Genomic DNA, 26,104 nt, shown 5'->3' on the forward strand with positions numbered 1-26,104 from the left:
TAAACTGGACACCAACATCACATCCAGAGAGGCAGTTTTGTTTTGGGCTGCGTTGCACAGTTTCATTTATTTATTTGCCACTTAAAAAAAGCTTTTCAGACTCGCTGTCCTCAGAGATAAAGTCAGGCTCTGGGTCAGCAGCAGAGCCATTACTTGTAAAATTGTGGTGCTCGCCACACGAACACTATCTGCGACGTCATCCCATTTTACTCCGCATTAAAAAAAAAATACCGGGGCTCCGCAGAGCAACGTGCAATAAAGTTAATCGTTATCTCGGAAGATGCATCGTAAGCGTCTTTCTTCACGAAAGGCCCACGAATTCCAAAACACCAATCTCCCACCGCCCCCCCCCCCCATGACTGCATCACGATTGCCCTGCTGGATGCTTCGCACCACGAGACGGAGGAAAGCGCATCCCAACTTCCTTCACTCCTCTTCTCCGTGACAAAAGAAAAAGTGCATTTATGGGAAAAAATCCATCTGAGGATGGACGAAATGTCTTTCTCTTTTTCACATCCTGCTACGGCTCTGGATTTAACACGAGTTGCGGATAGCACGGCTGGCGGATTTTCATTACACGGGCAATATCCGAAGAATGAGTTACCGCAAGAGGTAGCCTCTGTCAACCTAACGGAGACACAGGGCAAATAAGACCATTGTTACAATTGCCATTGGTCTTATGACTCTCGCAGAACTCAAACCCCAGGGCGCGTGGATGGCAGCGCCGTGCGACCACCAGCACGGCGCTGCGATCCACGCGCGAGAGGACACGACGCGGCGACAGCTCCGGCGACAGCGAACGGAGCACTTCTAAACGCTGCGGAGCTCAGGCGTTTTTTGGTGGCGATTGAGCGGGTGGTGACACGCGGAAATGAATCTCTGCTGCTTACTGGTAGGGCCCAGTACATGATGGCACTGTTTGATCGCGGGAGCAGTGGCTGCCCTAATGGGAGGGGGGCAGTGGGGAGAGGGGAGGGGGGGCAGGCGTGTGTACATACGCGAGGAAAGTCAGTGTGTGCTCGGGATGGAGTCTGTACTCTCTCGTGGGCGCCCCGAGTGCGAGAGAGTAAAGACGGAGAGAGAATAAAAGGCGAGCGCAAGGTTGAAAAGACGACGGGAGGGAAGGGAGGCGTACGGATCATTGTGTGCCGCCCCCCTTCTGTTTGTGTTGACACAGGGCAGCCGAGGGCTGTGCTTTCTTAACGTCACCCACCAGTGACTATTTCTCCCCAACAGTCGCATGCATAAGTCATTGATCTTTGACCCCGTGCCCAGCCGCTCCTAGAACAATGCCGTCGCTCTGCGGAGCTCCTGCGCTTAAAATCCCTCTCTCGACGTAACGCCAGCGAACGCGGCACGCGCGCGCTCAAGTTGTCAACTGAGAACCTGGACAACTTTGACGCTGAAGCATGAGTCACAACGTCAAATTTCGATTTAAAGCTTTCGTGACTGCAGGGATTCATCTTCTTGGTTCTTTCGGTAAAGCCAGGTAGAATGGAAATAATAAAATAATAAAAACGCTGTCTCCCCGACAGACGTGGTCTTCACCTGAGGACGGCTGCTTGCATTTTGGCCGAAACGTCGTGAGAATGATTTTATTATGTTTTATTTTTTTATTTTATTATTTTTTCATTCTACGTGACTTTGCCGAAAGAACCAAGAAGATCACAACGTCAAGTCGAAGTGTTGTCCTCCACGTGCGGATCAGCAATGGGGGTTGGTGGCGTTGATCCCGGTAGACTCGAGCATTTGCGGTGAAAATTCCAAACTCCAACGGTAGGAATATGTCTATCCTAAGGACAGACGCTGTTGCCTTCCCGCAATGATGCGTTGGCAGGAATTCATACTCCCAAATTCGCAACCTTCCGATCGCAAGTCAAGCACGACTCAGGTACACTTGGGTATTCAGTTAGGTATGACCCGGCCCTACTGGACATCTGTGAAAAGAAGCTTCATAACTAACTGAATACTTCCTCCAGTCTAAATACAGATCCTAATTCTGATTCTGAAGCCCTTCACCAGTGTCACCAAGCCAGATGGTACCCTACATCTTGTTTTGAAAAGTCACGTTGTGCAACATTTGGCGAATCAGTGGGATATCAGTGGAGGAGATGGCAGATGTCCACAAATAAACCAACACAGATTCATGTGAAAATCAGAGACGTCATATCGACAATGAGGAAAAGTAAACGGGACCTGCACTGGACGCATCGCGAGATGGGATAATGGACGATCGACCAAACTGCTGATGGATAGCAGCCAGACGACCGAACCCTTCCAAGTGGGGCGACTGCCAGCGGAGATGGAGCGCTGAGGTCAGTTCACGTGCCAGGAGGAGCAGCACTGGACTCTGTAAGGAGGCCTTCGATCCAGATGATGATGACGACGACGACGAATCAAGCGAGCCCCCCCCCCCCAAGTTTAACAACTTCCTGTGCAGATTTCAGTTGTCGCGATGCTGCGCGCGTGAGCAATGGACGCGGCAACAAAGCGGGGACCGAGGAGCCGCGTCATCCACTTGTGCAGGAGGTCGCGCACAACGCGTGAGAGGGCACCGTTCCTTGCCCGCTGTGCCCAAGAGGGGCGGGCTTACATCGCCTCGAGTTCCCCTTTGCAATTTATTTTTCTTCCCACTCCCGCTGTTACCCTTGTGCTTTTCGCCGATGTGTCACAGACTCTTCTCTCTCTCTCTTTCTTCCCACCCACTCTGCCTTGTTTCGTGGGAAAGACGTTTAAAAAGAAATCAACTCAATTAAAACTCAACGATTTTTTATTTGACCAGGTAAGGCCCACTGAGGTTTGCAGCTCTCTTTCAAAAGCCACCTGGCCACAAATGATAGCCCCAACGATGTGGACATTTATATCATCCAAATACGCACACTGATTCTAAATGTGGAGGGAAGAACCGGAGGACCCGGAGAAAAATCCACACGACCACGTGAAGAGAGACACGCAAACTCCAAATATTCAGCAGGCATCAGGGTCGGGATCGGGATCGAACCCACGACCTCCTGCATACCAGGCGAGGTAGTTAACATCTCACCACCGCAGCACCCCATTTGTCACAGACCGCCTTGCATCCCTCTATATTCTTCTCCCATTTCACCCTCCTCCGCCTTATCTCGTGGGCAAAAAAAACAGAAATGGTGATTGCTACTTTGGACAGACAATGTTTCCAGTGGAAAATTGCTCCCTGTTCAACGATCGTCGGCTGAAGCGGCAGCGCTTCTCGGCGTGCACCAACGTCCCTTGTCTGCCACCCCCCCCCTATCCCCCTGTCAGCTTCACTCTTCTCCCACACCCCCCCCCCCAATTGTGTTTTCTTCCCTTCATTTAACCTCAGAATTTCCATGTGCCAAACGTCTCAGCACCCTCCGTACAAATAGTTCTCACTCAGAAATGCCGACTCCCGAATAAAAAAAAAATTAAAAGTCGCAAGGTGTCAAAACCGTCTCGGCCCTCGCGGGAGGAGGTGCTCCGTTGGGTTGCCAGTCCTGTAGCTGTGATGGTAATTTCACGTTGTCGTTCTGGAACCACTTAATCCATCGGACAATTAACGTTGAATTCCAACAAAGTGGTACTCATTTCCCATCTCACATCTTTTTCTGCAAAATGATCACATCTGGGAAGACCTAATGAGTGCATATAATTCAATTTATCATGTAGGCTTTCGCGGCCAATATTAGCCGCTAATGTTAGCCATGACTGGAAATCGCACTCAGGTGGCACTAACCACTTTACCACTGCTTCATCCAAAATGTTGTTATTGTGTGCGTCGATATGGTCGATATGTACTGGACGGGAGGCATGGTATAAAAAAAATAAACAAATAACGATGATATCCATGAAGCCTTGCTGAGAATGAAGACAATTTTCCGGAGAGTTGTGCATTGCGTTCGGCTAATTCATTGCAATGAGTAATTGACAGGATGGAGTAATCCAGAGTACCTGGAGAGAGAAAAAAATATCTACATATAACTGTGAGATGACACCTAAATATTCCATATAAGGTGATCAGCAACCTAGTTGCTATACTCCTATCTACTGGACACATCACGGCGCTGGAGAATGAGAGTCTCAGTCCACCGACCCCGCTTCAATAATCCTCAAATATGGAACTGCGAGATGACGAATGTACAGTGCAGGGGGGGGGATATGGGGTGTAACAAAAATAAATGCATTTAAAAATGTTGCCCGCCAATGTCCATGTGCATCAGACTGTGGCAAACCACTGCATCTATTTAAGCCTCGGCAATCAGATCACAATCGGTGGCGAGCACACAATGACCCTTAATGGCCAGGGCGTGGTAATGCGGCATGTGCCCCGCCGGTGGAGGGCCATATCTCTGCCGGGCAGGAGGGATGTAATCGCGGACGTGCTTCCTAATCGCGGGCCAATTTTCCATCTCTCTCTCTCTCTGTGCTCGCCGATCCCAGCGGGAAGGCTCATAAGCAGGGGCTACCGGACCAGCGAGACAAGCGGGCAAATGACCTGGAAGAACCTTTCTCTCTCTCTCTCTCTCCCTCTCTTTCCTTTTGAGAAGCCGCAGCCAATAGCAGGCAAGGGGCCACACGTCCTCGGAGTAGCGGCGGAAGCGAGATGTTTGTCTGCTTGATGGATCGCTCGATAGGCTCCTCGTGGCTCGCCTTTAATTCGGGATGTCGAGATTGGCTTCGCGAGTTTGCAAAACGTAGTTACGTTCAGTTACGACTGCGTATAAAACGGAGTTTCATTTTATGGCAACTTTTTCTTTTTTAATAGTGAAAATATATCTTTAAATATGAGCCTATAAAATTGAGTGCTCCTGTTAAAGTGGGTGTATCTGTTGGTATCCCATGTGTAACATGGCTGTGACCACTGCAAACCAGGCCCGGAAGCCCAGGGACGACTGGACATCTGTGAAAAGAGCTTCATAGCTAATCGGATTCCTCCGGTATAAATACATGTTCTGGTTCCAGGGACAGCCGCGCATGCGTTGCAGAATCAGCTGCGTGGCTATCATCTGTGTCCTTATACGTCGGCCCCCTGCTTCACCAAGGCTACTGACAGACATTGGAGGACGTTTCTCAAACTACCCCCAGCATGACTGCGTAAGCACGTAGTTAGGCCTTCATCCAGCAGTGAACTCACAAAGGGCTAAACATTATCGGTATTATTATTTTACGATGCTGTGAAATCTCTTTCAATCACAAGTGTAATGCATTGCTTCGAGGGCTAAGCCTCCCTTGAAAGAGACACTTCTAGCGCTCAACCCGTGTCGGGTTTGCTTCGGCACATTTGCGGCATTTCTGCCTTCGTGTACAAATTCTGCGGAGAAAAATTCCGCCTCATTCACGCGCCCAGCGATTGAGACGATTCGCCACGCAGGAATGAAAAGAAAGTGTTGGAATGACGGCCAACATAACAACGTCAGGCGCTTACTCTCAAAGGACTCTCACTTGGTTTGGAATAAAGCGCCGATGACAATGATGATGACCGGAGTTTGAACTCGCCAACCTTCCAAATGCGTGGCGGGCACTCTCGCCGAAGCGTCACAACACCGGATAACGCAACTGTAGCCCGAGGTTAATTCAGTGCCCAACAATGCTGCAAAAGTTCTGTAACGCAGTCTGCAGCTTAACCACTCTCCTATTAATCATTGGGTCCCTTTTTCAAGTCGCCCACCACCTCCCCCCCCCCCCCGCATTGTCCAAACCAAGCTAAAGCTGGTCTGGCCAAGCCCCAGAAAATAAATGAGATTCTCTTGTTCTCCTATCGAGATGGACCTTGCGAGAAGTGGAAACAAAGCGGCGGGATAAATGAAGAGTGGTTAAAAAAAACATAATCGAAACGGTGTTTTTTTTTGGGAAGGGGCTTTTCTTGTGCAGCTCGGAAACTGCCCCCGGCTCGCTCGCCCGGCTCTCGCGACTCCGCACGCACTTGCGTGTAGTTGCGAGAATCTCGCGCGGGAAATGAATAACGACTGCCGACAACTCACAGGGGCTGAAAGCCAAGAAGTGTGTGCGATATTTCGGAGGGCAGAGTAAGTCGTAGGATTTTTTGCTCGTGTTTTATTCAAACTCTGCCTTTTTGGCCTTGTAGCTGAAGAGCCCTTTCCCCGACTGTGCCGTGTTTTGTTTGTATCTTGCCTGTTGCGTAGCGGGTTCAAAAAGCGAGCTTAATGCATGTCTGTGAATAGTGTGAAGAGGCGTGACTGATGAAATATAGGTAAAAATTAATAACTTGACTCGCATTCAGAAGGTTGCAGGTTCAACTCCTGGCTGGGGTTCAACTCAGCTGATCATCCCGCTCCAGTGTCCCCCATGCTCGTCAACATCCCATTTATGCGGGAACTAATCAGCAGTTGTCATGTGCAAAGATCGGCTCTCGTCATAGGAATGTGGAATTCACAAAAATAGCTGACGACAGCCAAATAAAATTAGCGCCAACTCACAAAACAAAGAAATTACTTTGATTTAACTGTGCATGCATAAAAAAAACTTGACAATTCAACCCTACTGGGAGTAACAAAAAAATAAAAAAACGCACCGATAGTTTTCCATTTCAGCGATATTGTTGTGAGAGCCGTCTGTTAACAAGTGTACAGTTCAACGCCAGAACTAGCGCCCAAGTGAACCGCTTCTCGCATGCTTGGCACCGCGCTTCGAACAACCGCGGTTTAGAGTTACAGGAAGCCGGTGGCGGATGGCGGTGGTGGTAATGGGGGGGGGGCAAGCCGAGGATGGCCTTCGACAAATGTTGCCACCGGCGATGTCACTCAGGTGCCATCGCTCCAGTCGCGTCGTGCCATCGCAAATCGGGTCGTTGCGGGCGGCGGTCGCGAGAGCCGGTTGCGAGCCGACGGGCGATGGTGTGGGGCTTGGCTGTCTGGACGGGACGCACGGACGGACGGTGGACCCGGCGGAGAGAGAGAGCCTCCGACCGGCCGACTGCCTCCCCGCCCAATTAACGCTTTGCTGCGAAATAGCACGCCATGAAATTAATGGGGTGTTAAATACCACGGCGCATTGTGACAATATTTTAAATTCGACCAATGCAATTACGGGTACAACCTCGGCCCTCTTCCTACTCCGCGTTGGTACTGGGAATGTGATGATCGTTTTTCTTGTTTTTTTCTCGCTCAGTAAACTTTTTTGGGGGATTTGGACATTTTGACTTGTCACCCAAAGTTGATTATTTCATCATCAATCATCAACCTCCGCCTCTTGAGGGGTGGGGTAAAGTACATTTTTCTGCACTAACGATTTAGCGATTGGTGCTCGTTATTCTCGACGGCCCTGATGCAGTGGCAGACATTCTACATTCTCAAGGCGGGGGCCAGTCTCCCCACAGGGCTATGGTTGGCTTCCAACGGAGGCGGTGGCAGGTTGAGTCTAAACGAGCTTTGGGATGTGAGAGTCTGGTGCCCTCACCTCACATCTCCATCCGGGGGCCAGATCAAACGAAAGCGACGTTGAAATAAGTTCCCTCAAGTATAATAATAATAACAACAACAACAATAACAACATAATGCCCTTAATCAATCCGCTGCTGTATGAAGGCCTCATGGGGGTTGACTGACCACACTTTGACACACTGATCAGGAGAGGGTAGCGACAGAACCAATTCTGTTATCGCTTGCCACTAATGTTAGCCATGGCCAGAAAATCGAACCGAGGCAACCCGAGTTTCACAGCACAGTGCCCTAACCACTCACTGCACGAGCCCCTCCCAGTGTGTTATTTCACAAGGCAACCGAACGCGTGCACACACACACACGGAATAACCCGGGGGACTTTCCGTGGCTCCGGTGGGAATGACTGATAACTTTCCTCCAGTTACCTTTACGCCGCCGCGTTAATGTTGCGCGGAGCATCACGTGGGCCTCTTCCGCAGCTAACAACGATCCGCCGGGTGCAGGAGCTCCGCTAAAAGGTAGCCAGACGGCTCCGGCAAATGTAATCTCTTCCGAGCCATGTGTCTCATGCATTTACGTTTGCAGTGGGGGGGGAGGGAGGGTGGAGGTTCTTTTTTCTTCATCTTTTTATTTTCATTTATCGACGGCGGCTGACCTTGAGAAGCCTCTTATCTGCCACTCTGCATAGTGGAGCAATCCCAGGGAAGTTTCTCTTTCGGAATGTTTGCACTAAGTGATGTCTGCTCTGATTCATAATGGAATTCCTTGTTATCATGCATACCTACCCTTGCTTGTATGTTAAATAAGAAAATTGCGCAGCACACTTTTTCCTCTGCCCTTCACTTGGTGTTTACAAAGACAAAGATCCCCTATATAGCCTTCACAGACTGTTGGGGCAAGTGCTGCTAGCGAGCAGTGCCTACGAAGGTCGGCACGGGCACACGACGGGGTGGGTGGCCAACACCACGCTGGGCCGCCTTTGTCTCCCGAGTGGCTATGTTTACACACCGCATCAGGTACTCATTTGAGGCTGAGTTGACCTCAGGGGACATCTAGAACGCGTTTAAATAACCGTCACTGGTCTTGACCGTGAACGGGAACTGAACTCGGATCGCCGGATTTGCAGCGCAGCGCGCTAACCGCTACACTACCGCTCCCCACGCGGTATAGAAACACATGAACACTATTTGCGAATTAACGATGCAGCATGCATACACCATAATATTCAGATATTCCCACTCCAATGTTGGATTAAAAACGCGTGATGATGACAATTATGAGGATATGGTCATCCAATTCTTTGGAACAAGGGTTGGTGGACTACGCAAACACAAATCACGTGTGTGACACACCCAACTTGCACAGCGACAAAGTAGGTGATGGTCGATCGACAAGGTTGGTTGGCTTATCTCCACGGATATCCCCTCGTAATTGTGGAGATTTATCCAGGCAGTCTGGTTTCCTCCCGCGCACAAACGTGCTTGCCAAAGGGAATGAACAAATATGCCAAACAGTATCCAAATGAAAACGAGTCTCACTGCGCTTTTGCTGGATGCATTAAAAAGAGGACACTTTTCACGAAATGACCGAAAATCCATGCAGCCATGCATCGCAAAGGTGCTGCCGTGCTTGTGTTTCGCAACGCATCACCCCTCTCTTTATGCGGAGGCTCTCACGATCAATATCACGATTCATAATTCGTTTATTTTGGCATTGTAGATGGTCAAAGTATAATGTGACTTGATTGGCTACGTCGGGTGGTGGAGGGTTAACGTTGAAAACTGACATGATACCTAGACGGTGATCTCGCACCAAAAATAACCAACTATGAATCACTTCATCATGCATGCAAGCCAGGCAATACGTCTGTTCACACGTAAAAACAATTCCAGCGTGCGTGACCTAACCTGGCGGGGTTGTGTTTATGTTTATTGTAGTTTTGGACCTTTTCAATATGCATGCCCTGTTGATGTGGTATTCCATACACCGCCACATTTATAGTGGCTATAAACCGTTTACGTTCGGGTTTTCATATAAGCCTCGGTGGAAGTGTCTTTAATACGAGCCCTTGGCCGTGCTACAGCTGACGCTTTTTTCTTTCTTTCTGTGAATAAATAAAACATCGTCCCAGCATGTTGTGGGGAATTCCAATTTCAATACTGAGCTGCAGAATAATTCCGGAAAAAAATGGTAGAGAAGAGCAAAACATTACGTGTAAAATGCTCTTTTCCGTTTGTTTGTCAAAATCTCAGGGTTATCAAACTCGAACAAAAAAATGTAACACATCAACATTTAGATAACGGCCAAAAGTTAGCGTCAGCAAATTGGGCAGTGCTCATCGCCACTGGTGGTCCTGAGCCAGGATTCGAAATTCCTTCACCCCACGACAGGGGCCATTCTGTTCCGCAGGCAACCTCTGCTGACTTCCGGCAAACTTGCTGCTTGTAGATGATTCAGACGATGCCGGCACGTACAGCCCTACAAAAATCCTCCGCGCAACGTCAACCGCTGTTCCCTACTAAGTGGCGGTAATGTCACCACACCACTTGTGCCAGACTAGGTGTACGTTGAGGCCCCAATACAAAGATAAAGATCCCCCGTATAGCCTCAACAGACTGTAGGGGCAAGTGCTGTTAGCGAGCACCTATGAAAGCCGGAACGGTACACAAGGGGGTGGGTGGCCAGCACCACGCCCGACCGCCTTTGTCTCCCCAGTGGCGATGTTTACACACCGAACCAGGTACTCATTTCAGGCTGAGTCGACCTAGGGGAGGCCCAGGACCGGTTCAGATAATCGTCACTGGTGTTGACCGTGAGCGGGAATCGAACCCGGGTCGCCAGGTTCATAACACAGCGCGCTAACCACTACACTACCGCTCCCCACGCACACACACGTACGTGCCAACAGTAACTAAACGTACCTCGAAAAAGCTAACAAGGCCGCGTTATCTCCAACAACGAACATCACTTTGGAGGCTGCTGTGAAGTTACAGCTCCTAAGGTGATGATGGCATGGTTGTTCTTCCCATCTCAAACACTCCGTAAAGGAGGGCGCGCTTCTTTTAGAACGAGGGCACAAAGCAGAGTGGAAGGCGAGTGAATTAGCAAAACACTGAGTGACTCTTGCACTCCGGTCTGCCCCCGCGACGAGTACTTTGGTAGTTTATGGCTTCCAAGGAGGTCTCTTGCCACACTGGCTTTCGCCTCTATTAATTCCGGCAGACATCTATATCACCGCTCGCTTATTGCATTATTTCATTTTTATTAGCACGCTTTATTTTAACCGTCCGTTTACTGCCGCGGGTGAAGCGAGGTCAATCGATGAGCTGGCCTCGGCGCGGCAGCGTCCCCACTTCCCCAAGGGGACGAGCGCCCGCACGGTCTCCGCCAACGTTGCTAGAATGCGCCAGCTTTTGGCTAATTGATTGCAAGGCGTAATTGTCATTATTATTATAATAATAATTTTTTTACGTTTTTATAACGTGCGATTTTTTTTTATAACGTCGTATAAATTTAGCTATGTGCTTCAGTGTTATTAACATTGCCCAAGCAAAACAGAACGTGGTTGGAGCTTGGTTGGCTACGTACGTTCAGCATACATACCTACATACACACAGCGGTTAGAACGATCAGCTGTCAGTTGAAAAGGGTATAAGTTAAAATCCCAGGCGAGGCTCTCGTCCCTCCAGGGATGATATTTTGATCACCACCTTCTTGAAATTCTCCAGTGCTTGTTCTATGGAGAGAAGGCTTCTCCACACCTACGATTAGTGCGGTTGGCTACGTACGGTGCGAAAGAAGTTCAGTGCACATACCGTCATACAAATAAATAAATAAACAAATGCCACGGCTGTCTCAAGACTTTGAAGGAAATGAGTGCTGCCCAATTTGTCACTTGAGCAGGGAGACATTTTGACCTTTGACTTCTAAGAAATGTAATTCCCGGCATTAGTGCACCGCGCAACCTCAGGAATGGTGCCCAAAAAATGTTTTGAGCAACAGATTTAAATTACACGCAAATATGGATGTTGTGTTATTCTTCAAGAACAAACCCCGTTGGTACTTTATTCCCCTATTATATAACGCAATTCATCTCTTAATTATTATATTTAAAATACTCCTAGCAACGTTCACTTTGTTTTTTTTATTTTTCCAGAACAGACTCACTGATGCTAAATACTCTTTTTCAAGAGGGGCCTTCTTTGCCCGATTTCATTTTCGGAAATATTTAGTGTCAGTGTAACCATTGCCATTAAGTTCTGCTCATAAATGCGCATATTTCATTAAAGCATGCTATAAATCTAAACGTCCATTCATGAACTTATGAAGATGCTTCCGATGAAGCAACCGAATCAACGAATGAGTAAATAAACAATAGAGACATAACTAACAGTTACTCGGGATTTATAAAAAACAAATAAAACCACAACGACAGCGCCCATGTGAACGCCTACCAGCATTGACACTTTTTAGTCAATCGGTTTTGGCACAGATTTTTTACAAAAATTCGGACAAAAGTGGCGAAACAATTTTCTTTTCTCGAGGCTCATCCGCCTCGAGGCTTGAGCTCAGGATCCCAGGAGGAGGAGGAGGGGAAGGCTGCTCCGTATCCTGACATCGGCCTCAGTCCACTGAGCCACCCACAGCGACAAGCGCGGCTCATCTCGGTGACAGCCGCGAGAGCCCCTTACACCTGAAGTGGATTCGGTGACGAGAGGCCGGAAAAGGCGACCACCAACTGAACGCTTCAAAAATTTTGACGACGAGCCGATTGTGAGAGCGAGATGCGTTAGATCCCCGTGAGCGGCTCGGATAAGGGTAAAGCGTAACTGGACAAAAAGCAAAAAAACAAAACTCTGACTTCTTTCCCACGCTGCGGAATAATTTCGGCACTGCGATTACACCCTGTGACAAAAGAGTGGAAAGCTTGAAAAGGTCCAGCGTCTCCCTTTGTGCGATAGCTCCGAGCCATAGGAATGTGGAATTTCCACCGCTCGTTCAGGGCCACCACAACGGAGATGATCACGACTCCACAGTCCGTCGAGCAAGCGAGGCACTTTCATCTCTCATTTTAACGGGTGGCTAGCATTTGTGTTGTGAACCTGGTTGCCTGAGTTTGATTCCTAGCCAGGTCTAACGTCGATGACGAGTAATATCTGAACTGGTCCTGACCAGCCTGGTGAAGTATTGTCAAGCATCCTCCATGACTGACATGGTTTGGATAGACCTTCACCCATCGGCGAATACTCAAAGGTCTGTAAAGCATTAACATATTCAGCGAGAAAGATAACACCAAAAGCGTGAAACGGCACGAATCATAAAATATACACATCTGAAAATGAAACAATATAAGGTCAAAATAATAAAATAAAACATTGAGAATAGGTGGTGTAACTGCCCGGGGAGGGATTGGTGTCTCTAACTGCTCTGTGAATGGCCGTGGTTGTCTTGCATCATGTGTAATTACGCCGGGCCAATGTAGTGTGTCCATCCGGCTTGTATGGAAAGCGACGCTCCATTGTCCCCACGGCTACCCTTCGCCATCCCTCAGAGTAATTGGGCACCCACGATCTCTTAAACGCTCCCCGACTCTTGCGGCCATTGAGAGCCAAATGCCCACGGGCTCAGGGAGTCAACCGTGTGGCGCGCAATTACGATGGGAAACCGGACGGCAGAGCCGCTGCCTCGAAACATCCAAAGGCCGAATTGTGTCCAGATGAGATGCATTCTTTAGACGTATTCTTTTTTTCACGCACGCCTTTATCTCTAACACGGGCGACTTTTTTTTAATTTTTCCACGCGCTCGTGAGAACAGGTGTCCAAGCCTCTGCGTTTAACAGATGGCTCCCGTCGAAATATAACGTTGACATTCGTGCATGATTTGGGACAGTAGAGGCTGCATTGAAAGAGAGGCAACTACGAGAAATCACCTCTGCAGTGATATCCCGTAATATACCGCGACAGGCCATAAACTCACGTGACCAATTGTAGGTGAGGCTTTATGGAGCTCATCATCCCTTTATGATGATGAAAAAATTGTTGACGTTTGCCGTCCTATGCAAGGGGACTTGCCCCTGCGATGAAAATGTGGCGGTTCAACCAGTGGGCTCTGTCCCGCCGATGGACATGAGCACAGCAATGGTCTTGATAATTGGTTCTTTACCCTTCTATCTGGCAACAAAACTGACACCTTTTTACAAGGAGTCATGTTTGCATAGACCACAATACCTGCAGTCATAATACAAACAAAAGAACATAACTCTGATAATGTGCACTGTCCTCAAGAGTTATGTTCTTTTGTTTGTATTATGACTGCAGGTATTGCGGTCTATGCAAACATGACTCCTTGTAAAAAGGTGTCAGTTTTGTTGCCAGATAGAAGGGTAAAGAACCAATTATCATATTTTTACTGGCAAATGAGGTTCCCATAGAGCAATGGTCTTGTTGGTGCAGGAAGCCACTTTCTCTGTGAGCTGTAGTGCTCCACTGTAATTGACATGGCTTTTGTGACTCTACTTCATACCGTTTTATAACGTCAGACAATGATCGTCACAACTGACTTCATTGCACTTGCGGGTTTGAATTCTACGCATACGACTTCTAAATCTGGCTGACTTATTTTTTCATTTCATTATCCACTGAAGCAAAACTGAAACTCTTCACATTCCACCGTACGTTGTTGGCTCACAAATTTTGCGATCCCAAATAATGTTTTTCCTATTTTACATTCAAACTATGAATTGTGCATGCATTTTTGAACAAGAGGTGTTTTTAAAAGTCTACAGCGCCAGAAGAAAAACAAAAAAATGTAAATAACCGTATCGGTACCGAGGCTCCCACAAGGCCTTGCGGGAGGGCGTGTGGCACAGTTTGGTGCCAGCCATCGTAGAGTGCGGTGGGGTCGTGACGGTTCTCTGCGGTGAGTAGCAATGTCCTTAAAAATAGCGGCGCTACGCCTCTCCGAAAAAAAATGTACGCTGAGCCGCTTGTGCTTTCCGAGATTCAGCGGTGACCCTACAACTTGCAGTCGTCTCGGAACGGGAAGGGGTCAAGTGACATACCAAATTTAACGTGATGTTTTTTTTCTCTGTGCAGTTATTTAGGATTGGGCTGAGAGCTTACACTCGCTATACTTGAGAACCAATGTAATTCACGAGTCGTTACCAGGATTCAAACCCAGGTTACGTCCTGGTATGGAATTAGCTGTCCGGGCCAGCAGCCTACATATGAGTCTAGATTTGTTTGTAATGCAAAATATCTACTTTTGGTTTTCAAATCTCACACAACAGGCAGTGCATTTGTGAGCATTATCCACATTCCAATGGGAATGCATTCAGTCATCCGTGCAAAGGCCACAGTTTAATATCCCATCTAGGTCACTGCATGCCAATGTAATGCCAATAAAGCATGAGCATCTTGTCCTGCCAGTGACAAAGCTTCTTTAGGACCTGAATTCAATTCCCGATTCAAACTCAAAAGAAGGTGAAGAAGCTCCCAGGCCGTGGCACGAAATGTGGCACATAATGTCGAACAACACGCGATGCAACCTGAAGTAACACATCGGAAAGCCAACACAGCAACAAACATCGCAAAACATGAGCAGTACACAATATATTTGCGGCATTGCGTTGACGCTGCATTGATGTACGGCACTCAGGTCAAATTGAGCACTTGCGAGGGCACCACAAGCGATGAAAGTGAATTTTAATCATCATTTTTAAATAAAGAACAAAACATAAACCACGTGCTCTAAATGATTTGCTAAAAACCTGATCAAACTCAGGACTCTGCTTCACTCTACTTGGGAAATGTCAAATGTGTAAATTTCACAAATGGAAATGTCACATATAGAAATGTCACATATGGAAACCATGATTTTCACGGTCATGCACCGTTCGAACTCACCCCTGCCACAGACAAGAGGAATTCCCAACACTGGCTCAGTGCCCATCAATGGTGATGATCACTGCCTCGCACTCGTGCAGGTGCGAGGATGCTTTGACGAGGCTCCTGCATTCATCATACGCTAATCTTTTTTTTTTAGGAATTAACCGAGAACCTATTCACGCCTATTACTCATGGCGTTGATGATGGGCCAATCTGCCTCTGGCTACTAAGCTTGATATATGAAGAGCAGACATGCTTCTGTGATTTTTACTACAAATTCCACAACACTGCTTCATCATCATCATCATGGTGCGTTCTGGATACCAGTGCTTTATGGTATCTCGTCTCCACTAGTGGCCCTGAACCATTTGGTAGAAATTCCACATTTCTGTGACGGGGGCCAATTTCCCCACAGGATTCAAAAGGTTGATGTCCTCCCACAAAGGAGTATCTATTTCATAAACCCTGGCTGAATTAACCTCGTAATCTCTCAATGTGCGGGTCAGGTGCTCTCACCACATTGCCAGCAAGCTTGTAATGGTTGAATGGTCGGTCGGAGATGGAACTTATTAATCAAGTCAGGGCACATCAGTGTGTTTAGAAGACTCACTATAATGCTGGCTTTGACCTCATAAAATAATGAAACGGTTGGTTCTCTCCCTCCCATTTCTCCTTCACTGTCTCTCATTTGGCCGCTTTATAAACACACCTTGATGAATCACCAACACGTCTCCTCATCATTATCGCAAATGCCTGGTCTTATCTTTAAAAATTGAAAATCAAGTGGACAGACTGTACTTGGGGCTGCCTCTCTACGTCTACAAGCGGTGTTTCTGACGTTTAATAGCCACTTACTATCGTGCCACAAAGCTAACGCTTGTTTCTGTTATATCATTGCAGCTGTTTTTTGGGGATGATCGCTTAAAGGAATTTGTTGAAACCCTCCAATAATAACGCGCCTAAATCTGGCTTATTGCCTGTTGAAATTGCGTGCCAAATGCAATAAGCAAATGCAATGATAAGTCCCTCATCGGGGGAGTGCTATCACGAGTGAAAAATTACCCCATGCAGTACTGATATCCTGTTCATAATAATAATAATGTCAATTTGCACAGTATCTCCAGACGCTGCCATGGTGCACACGGTTATCACAGGGCATGCAATGCAGAGGTCGCTGACCCGATCCACCGGTGTTGCATTTGAAACGGCCGGCAGGTATAAACGGGTAGATCGCAGCCAATCAGATAGGCAGGGTAACACGTTGTGGGATAAAGTGTGGGTGCTGCCCACTTGTTCCAAGACATCTGGCCAATGTGGAAAAGTAGGCCGAAAAATATTTCTTCAGAGGGCCTGTCGAGGTGCTTCCCCGCAGCGGCGGCCCATGCGCCAGCAATGGCACGAGCAGGCAATTTCAGGGCTGCACCTTGACCTTTGACCTCGTTACCACGTGGACAAAAATACGCAGTACGGCACTTCTTCTTTGGTACGGCTGACGTAGATGCAGAGCAACGACTACGATTTCACATTCAGGTGGTCAGGCCAGATAACAATGTAGCACTGAAATAGTGCAAAGAATGTGTTTTATCATCATCATCGTAGGTGCTCATTTCACGTTTCGTCATTTGTTTCCACTTTCCCCTGTCCTGTGCCAAGTAGTGGCCGCATCTTCCTGGCACCAGCCTCTTGTGCCATTCTCTGTTAAGGTCATCTTCTCATACGGAGTATTCATATACCAACGCTGCCCACAACAATGGGGATACAAAAGGTAAAGGAACAGGTGAGGAAGGGGTAAATGTCACGATCTGGGTTCACGGTGAAACAAAGCCGGGGCAAGAGCCTGGGCTAAGTGGCAAGTGCAGAAAAAGGGAAGGCGGGGTCTGACAAATGGTCAGCGCCACAGTTACAAACACAGTGCTAATTATTACAGTCAATCACCATTTACATGCAGTCCTTGCTTCTTTATTAATATAACCGTGAGAGCTGCCATTATTATGTTATGATTTAACTTGTTGAAATACACACACACACACGCTGCTCCATGCGGAAAAATACCCCTTTGAAAGCAGTGGGGTTTTGTTTTTCAGTGATTTTTTTTATGGAAAAGACCACGTTCTACTTGATATGCTGAAGTATGTTCATTCGAAATCACGTAAAGCATGGGCCTATCCTGCAGAGTCTCAAGTGAAAAGTATTCGCTGGAGTGACTTGCCTCCAATAGCCATGGATATCGATACATGAAAACAAAACTAGGACATTGTGAGGACCATTGCAACGTTTACATTTTACGTTGATGCCTAAATGATGTAGCGTGTATTAATTGATGTCCGGTACTCATCCCCCACTTCTATTGCCATCATCATCAGCCGTGAGCAATCCACTGCTGGATGAAGAGCTCCATGAGCCGTCACTGTTTCACGGTCAGACAATCTAAGCATATACACCCTACACACGAGCTGATTTCATCGCTCCATCTCCTCGGTTGGTGCCTTCTCGGCCGCGTTTAGATTATTCAGATTATTTGGCTGCTATAAATGTGCACACGATAAGCCACTTCGTTGAGCTATCATTTGTGGCCAGATCACTTCTGAAAAAAGAAGCTAATAACTCAGTGGGCTTTACCTGGTAAAATAAAAATAAAATAGTTTAGTTTCGTGGTTTGCTTACCTTTCCTATACATTGCACTCCTATCGTGTTTTTTGCATTCTTTGTTAACGCAACTTTCTGACCTACCTCTATTGGAACCTCTGTGAAAAAGAGCTTTGTAGCTCATCGGATTCCTCCAGTATAAATACAAATTCTGATTCTGAGATAAAAATGTAAAGCCCTTTATAAATCTACTGCTGGATGAGCCCTCCCTATGCCTTCCCGTCGTGGCAAGTTTGTTGACCGTACTTCACCCGCCCCCCGTTTCATGCCTGACACGGCACGTGTAAGGCCTTCACTCATTCAGTAGTGGACTGACATGGAGATGTAAATTATGATCATCTTCACTATTATGAGTGCATTAAACAATGCACGTGCACCAATGTTCATCCGGTGTTAAAACAAGAAAATAATAATTATAATAATACTCAAGACTTAAATATGGGCCCCACCATTGTGCCTGCCTCTGTGTGGATCACAATTTGTGATTGAATAAGACTGTTTATTGCGAGGCACGGCACAGCACTAATTGCAGCAATTATGAAGCACTACACGCTTGCACTTAAGCCTCTGGTAATTTTTGACGTTTTTAAAAAACGGGGGCCAGCTTTTAATAATGAAAAGCCAGAACTCACAAAAGGGGATTTCCATCTTGGAGTATACATGTTTAACAATTTCCATAATTACGTCCGCCGTCTCGATTGAATTAATAAAAAGACATAAAAGAATACAAATGCTGATTGGGTATGATTATTTCTAATTTCCTCTGAAAAATAGTTTCGGCACCGCCACCACCCCTCCAGCCTTTTAGTGAAATTGATAACCGGGTTTTCGCTTTGCCCCGCAAAAGGCAGTAATGGTCGCGGTTGAATATATGCACAAGGGTTTAGTTCAAACGTATTGCCGTTTTCAGGGGCGGCAATGGAAATGGCAATGAATGCGCGCACGAAAAGCCAAAAAAACGGTCCTGAGCAACGTATTTATTCACTCGAAAATACATCGCCGGAACAAATGGTTACTTTGCAGCGGAGCCATTAGCACAGGCGTCGCCTGCTAGAAAGACGAATGTTTAGACGCACGCAGACTCTATTATGTCCGATTATTTCACAGCCACTTACACTCGACACGTAAATACATGCGTAGGAGTCAGATATGCAAGTTAATACGGCAATGTAAGGTAGATAAATGACTTTGATAGTTATTTATTTTGCGTCACAATATAGGCTTTGTTAAATAATATAATCAGCTGCTGTTATCGGGTTTGTGGGTGGTCTACAATTTTATTAATATATATAAACGATGCCTTAATAGAAATATAGGTTGAGTGACGGTACATGGAAATTTAGATTCGTGTAGGCACTGATTTAAATCGTTCAAGAGCACTTTGGCAGAGCGCTTAGCTCACAATCTCGATTTAAAATCTCTGTTGGGGGTCAAATCAGCCCCATTATCCATCCAGGGTCCATAAAATAGGTACTCCTGCTGAATGGTAATTCAACAGTGGTTTTCCTATACATAGATTAGCCTCGACATAATAACGGGAAATTTCCACCACTGACTCAGGACAGTCAGTGGTGATGCGCATCTACCATGCGCACATGCGTGTTCGGAGAAACTGCATTATTTGACTTTACGACGTAAATATTTGCAGCATTAAGTTTAAAATCACGCGGGCAGATTGTTAAATGTTTGTCGCTGCTCCATGAATATGAAACGATCACATAAACGATTATGATGAGTATAAGTGCCACGGTTATAATTAACTAGTAATGTTTAAGTTATAATTTTTTTACAACAAAGGAATAGCTTTGCTGCAAATCAGTGAAATAGCATTCATCAAAGGGAAAACAAAACCTATGCCTTATGAATATTCCGTGCAAATGTAGATATTTTAACTGGCTTCTGCTCTTGACCATAAACTCCCGAGCACAGAGGCAACATCTCAGGGCACAATGGTGCCCACCCACATTCTTGAGCAGATTACGCGGAATGTGCAAGCCCCTTTGAGCTGTGCACAGATGCAAGCAAGCCCCAAGTTGAATTTCACCACCACCACCAACAACAACACGAATGTTCGGCCAGTGTTTAACAACAAGCCCATTTGCAGCTGCTATGTAAAATATCTATTTTTATAATAAAAAAATAATAATAATAAAAAGTTTCAGCTCTTTAATTCTAGATTTGAAGCTTTCGTGACTGCAAGGATTCATACTCTTAGGTTTTTTTTTCTCGGTAAAGTCACGTAGGTAAAAAAAAAAATTAAAAGTTAATAAAAGTAATAATGGAAATAAAATAAAATAATAAATCACGACGTTTTGGAGGCAACACAAGTCTCCGAGTTGCCTCCGAAACGTCGTGATTTATTATTTTATTTCCATTATTACTTTTATTAACTTTTAATTTTATTTTTTTACCTACGTGACTTTACCGAGAGAGAGAGAAAAATAAAAACCTAAGAGTATTTCAGCTCTTTCTCAATCCACTGCTGGATGAAGGCCCCCAAGAGCCAGAGGTTGGCCTGAAGTGCGAGCCCAAGACCGGTTCAGATATCACTCACCACTGATATCAGTGACATGCATTCGCTCACCACTGAGCCACTGCTCCACTCCATCTGTTATATATATATGTCTTTCTGATAGTTTTATCCACTTAGAAATATAATCGCATAATACAATAACCTGTATACGTGCGTGTGTGTGTGTGTGTGCATTAGGGGCATAAAGATACAAGCGAGCATTACTGAGAAATGGGATGAGTAGGTGGTAGGTGTAAGGCATATCCTAAGAGGGACATGGCTGGAGATGATACGAAGATTATCCAACGGTGAAAAAAGGGAAGGGAGGAACGGGAAGAGGCAAGCAAAGGATCGGTTGGTGAGACTTTGTGAGAAGTTGGGCAGTGCTCTCTATGAAAGGTGCTGAAGTGTGGAAATCGTCCGAGACTCCTTGGATGAATCGTGTCTTACAAATGTAAACTATTGGTATTATAAGTACTCTTAGGTTTTTTTCGGTAAAGTCACGTAGGTACAAAATAAAAATAATAATAGAAATAAAATAATAATAAATGAAAATAAATAATTTAAATTGAGCTGTGACGGTCCCACCTGAAGACGGAGACTTGTGTTGCCTCCGAAACGTCGTGATTTAATTGATTTATTTCCATTCATTATTATTTTATTTCTATTATTATTTTTTACCTACGTGACTTTACCAAAAAAACCTAAGAGTATGAATCCTTGCAGTCACGAAAGCCTCAAATCCAGAATGTTATTCTAAGTGTTTATGGAGAAGAACTCTCGGCTAGACAGATGCTCACATCCAACAGCAGGGCGACAAAGGGATAGAATCAATTCCTGCGCACACATGCTGGCTCAATTGGTGCATCACAAGCTCACAAGGGATGGCAATGGCTCGGCTCAATTGGTGCATCACAAGCTCACAAGGGATGGCAATGGCTCGGTTCGACCATCGAGCAGCGGATCGATCATGACTCATTAACGACGACGAGTCACCGACGTAAACAAAGCAAACGCTCGTGCCGATTTCCACACCCGAACGAAAACCGCAAAACGAACGAACCACAACCACAACAACAACTTGGCGGGCATGCGGGCGGGCGGGCTCACCTCGCGAAAAACGACGCGGCGATGGAGCCGCTCCCCAGGTGCAGGGCAGCGCCGCTGGGAGGCAGCGAGGGGCAGCGGGAGGAGAGGGCGGCGGCGGTGGTGGCGGCGTCGCTCGCCCCCGCGCACGGCCTCTGCTCGGGGTCCGCTTGGGCGCCCTCGGCTCGCTGCTGCGACCGCGGTCCCTCGCGACGGCCCTCCGCTACGAGCGACGACACCTGCGACGACAAGGGGGGGGGGGCTTTAACGCGAGGCTCAAGGGGGGAAGGACTTTCTTTCTCTTTCGACGTCTGGAGCCTTTTAGGATGTTTCTCCATCAGAGTCTTTATTTCGACTGCGGGAGGAATCCGATGAGCAAGGAAGCTCTTTTTGCGCAGGTGTCCAGTTTTGGGCTGGGGTCAGCGAGTTACAACACCAACATGATTGTCAACACTCAAATACATCTTCTTGGTTCTTTCGGTAAAGTCACGTAGAAGGGAAGTAATAAAATAATAAAAATAAAACATAATAAAATAATTCTCATTATTATGTTTTATTTTTATTATTTTATTACTTCCCTTCTACGTGACTTTACCGAAAGAACCAAGAAGATGAATCCCTGTAGTCACGAAAGCTTTAAATCGAAAACTCAAATATATGTTGAAAAAAATTGCACTAGACACTTTGATTTTGGGAGTGAATATAAACAGACTGTCCAAGATGGATTTTAAATGGATGTTTTTTTTTTATATATATATAGCTTATTCTCTGAGGAATCAAATTTAGCCAGATTGCTGGGCTTGTATACCACGATATTATTGCGATGTCGCTCATTTTTTTTTTTGGAAACCGCAAATTCAAGCCAAGCGTTTGGCTAAGCATTAAATAAACATGATCTTCACAGTGAATTATTCATCCAACGTAAGAAATCACTTTGGAAGCGCAAAAAAAAAGCCATCATAAACACTAATAGAAACCGTTTATGATTAATTTAAGAAAGTTTAAAGTTTTCATATCCTGCAGAAAGAATGCAGTACGGTGCTTATTATTACACCACCGTGTGTTCTCACACCAGGACTCTTTGCAGCAAGTTCTGCATCGGAAGTGTATTCTGGTGAGGCTGACACTCAGAAATATATTGCTCACCAAACATTTCTCGGAAATGTGCTCAGAAATATATTGTTAATGCAGGCCAGCAAAATCCCCGTCGAAGGTTGCCTATAGGGTTTTATTGTCATTTAAAATTCCTACAACTGCTCTTTCAAATTAAACATAAAATTTTAAATCCTATGCATATTTTATGAGCTATGGCTATCATTTATTACGGGATCCTATAAAACACGAGCAGATTATTTTTTTTTATCAATTCTAGACATCTCACAAGAGTTAAATTTAAAAGGGATGTGTATAAATGTTTGCGTGATAGAAGTCTGTACGGGTCCAAGGCCCCTCTGAAATGCGGCTCATTATTTTTTTTGTATTCAGGATTTCTCTTCAAAAGTGCATTTTACTAGGAGCTGTTTCGACACGTATGCATGTATGTTGAACTTCTTTCACACCCTACCTAGCCAACCTTGCTAATCGGAGGCGCTGTGGAACGACAACAAAGTTCAGACAAAAAAAACTGTCACTCGTCCATCGTCTTATTTAGTTTGCTATTGAGAGGACACATCGCCAGAAGAGATACTGATCAGTGGGAAAGACTCACAAAGTAGTGGCAATCAACGGATAGAGCGTTCCCGTGGCAGACAGATGGAGCAATGACGTCAGCTCATGTTGCAGCATCCATATGTATTTCTTGCATCCTGAGAGCACCGTGACAGGTGCGAATTATTGGGGAAGGCCTTTCTCCGCCAGTGAATATGGCACAGGTGATGATGTTGATTAGACAAACGAACACGGCGGTGGGGGAGCGGGCGGGGGGAGGGGAATCTCAGTCAAATATAACAAAATCAACCGCGTTACTAAATCAAGCAGTTCAGTCTGCCAACAAAAAAAGCCCAGCTAGCTATTAAATCCGAAGCTCTCCAATTCAATAGACAGCTGCGCCTATTATTACAAATCGCTCTTCACTTTTCATATTCAGTTGCAGGGCCCTCTCCATGCCTCCATTGTCCCGGTGCCGTCGTCACTGCCAATGACGAACTTGTTTGCAAATGCATAACGGCCCCGATAATGTTGCGAATCAACGAATGGGAAATAAGCGCCACCAGCATCACGTCACTGGAAAACACACGCAACCCCATTCGCAAAAAACGAGGTCAGCCTTCGTCATACCCAGCCATTTAACCGCTTGACGCATCTTTACTCGCGAAAGCTTCAAATCAAGATTGACACATCTTGTTATTTACACCCGGTTGGGCCTCCCTGCACTGGCTTCCAGTTTCACGTAGAATACAGTTTTTAAATCCTATTGTTGACTTACAAAGCAGTGCACCATCTTGCTCCAGCCTACATCATTGACATGGTTCGCCCAGATGTCCCCTCAAGGTCCATATGATCTGGGGATGCAGATCTTCTCTGCATTCTCAGGTCTAAGTTTCGGTCTATGGGTGACCGAGATTTCTCCCGTGTTGTCCCCAGAACGCTCTTTCACAAGATATCAGAATCTCTTGAGTCTGTGGATCTTTTTTTTAAATGCGCCTTAAAACATATTTACATACTTCCGCTTATTAAATGCTTAGTTAATTTAGTACATTATTTCGTAAATGTATTTATAAGATTATGTATATGCCGAGTGTCTGCTGCTGCTGTGTCCTGTACAGCACTTTGATACCCTTGATGAAAAGCCGCTATGTAAATGCAATTATTATCATCACTACTTTGCTTGCAACACATTTTTTCCACTTCGCCCGAGTTGTTCTCGGACTTTGTTTTTCCCTGCGCGCAACTGCGGGGGGGGAAGGGGGAGATTGCACAACGAGAGCGCGCGCTGTGCTCAAGCGACGAGGCAGACCTTTGCACGCACGAGCCCACGCGCTCGGCACCCTATTTGCGCGCCCCGTGTGTTTTCCTGTTTGCGCGCCCACCCCACGCGCGTTGTTGACGCAACGCTTGGATAAAGTGCCCGTGGAAACACCAGCGGCCGGCCGGCGTGCGCGTAGCGCAACAACGCGTCCGTGCTCTCTATCGCGTGACTGGATCGTGGGTCGCGAGGGCTGTCGTTTGCGTTGGTTAACCGTATTTAATTTACACCGATACGATAGTGTATTGACCTCCAATTAGCACGGTTGGCTACGTACGGTGAGAATTAATTTCAGGATTCGTATGTACTAATTTAGAGCCTGATGTTAATCCACTGCTGTATGGAGGCCTTCCCAAGCCGTGTTAGTCGTGGAGGTTGTTTGGCAATGCTTCACCGTGCTGATGACTCCAGTTTGGTAGAAGAACGAGGCTAAGACTGGCTCAGATATGACTCGCCACTGATGTTAGCCGGGGCTGGGACTCAAAACTCAGTTGGGGTCAAGGTTCACAGCGCAGTGCCATCACCAATGCACCGCCACTCTGCCACTTGATCTCAATGCAGCAAATCATCTTTGCCTCGCCCACATTAGCCATTATCCAGCGGCTTGACGCTGTGGTTAGAGCACTCGACTCACAATCAGCATGCGAGTTCAAATCACGGTCATGGGCCAACTTGGAGTGTTGTCCCTGAGGGGTAAATAAAGTGAGCCCTCCTTTATGGGCAATCGTCAGTATCATCCTCTGGAGTGAGCGGCTGCTGTCATCCAAACGTTGTAGCTTAACAAGTTGTTTTCCGGGCCACTAAGCAAAGATAAGTGCCGCCCCGTTTCTCATTCAAATGGAGAGAGAGAGAGAGACACTTTGATTTTCACTTGACTTTGAACATATTGTTTACATTCACAGCTGGTAAACAGCCTTTTTGGAGTCACGGCCGGTCTCCGCCATCGGCTCCTCTTTAGATGATATCATCACAGAGGTTGAAGCTCATATACAGATGTAAAGTAACTGTATCTTCTTGGTTCTTTCGGTAAAGTCACGTAGAAGGAAAGTAATAAAATATAAAAATAAAACATAATAAAATAATTCTCACGACGTTTCGGCCACAACGCAAGCAGCCGTCCTCAGGTGAAGACCAGGTCTGTCGGGGAGACGTTGAAACGTCGTGAGAATTATTTTATTGTTTTATTTTTATTATTTTATTACTTCCCTTCTACGTGACTTTACCGAAAGAACCAAGAAGATCAATCCCTGCAGTCACGAAAGCTTTAAATCAAAAAGTAACTGTAGTTCAGAAGTGAAGAGTTGGTTGTCTCACGTTTAAATAAGCATCAGGGGTCATTCGTATACATTTGTGGCCCTGAGTCAGTGGTAGAAATTCCATATTGATGAGGCAGAGACCAGCCTCTCCAAGGGCAACGACTCTTGACGTCTGCCAAAGAGTTATTCATTGAGTCGATCCCCGGCTGAAGTTTTTTTTAAATCGTGAGTCACCACCTGGTGCCACGGCGGCTATGAGATGTTAACTACCTCGCCTGCTATACAGGAGGTCGTGGGTTCGATCCCGACCCTGACGATTCCTGCTGTACATTTGGAGTTTGCGTGTCTCTCTCTC

General features: G+C 46.2%; 1 protein-coding gene across 1 annotated transcript in view; it reads right to left on the reverse strand.

Annotated features, from left to right (window-relative positions):
• The window catches only part of LOC144729618 (kinesin-like protein KIF26B), a 122,692-nt gene that overhangs the window by 60,472 nt on the left and 36,116 nt on the right, over nucleotides 1–26,104 (reverse strand). Inside the window, exon 3 of the mRNA XM_078610015.1 lies at nucleotides 21,553–21,767. Coding sequence (XP_078466141.1) covers nucleotides 21,553–21,767 — 215 coding nt within the window. The remainder of the gene's footprint in view (nucleotides 1–21,552; nucleotides 21,768–26,104) is intronic.

Source organism: Lampetra planeri, chromosome 33, assembly GCF_965212315.1.
Source record: "Lampetra planeri chromosome 33, kcLamPlan1.2.h2, whole genome shotgun sequence".
NCBI classification, from domain to species: Eukaryota; Metazoa; Chordata; class Hyperoartia; order Petromyzontiformes; family Petromyzontidae; genus Lampetra; species Lampetra planeri.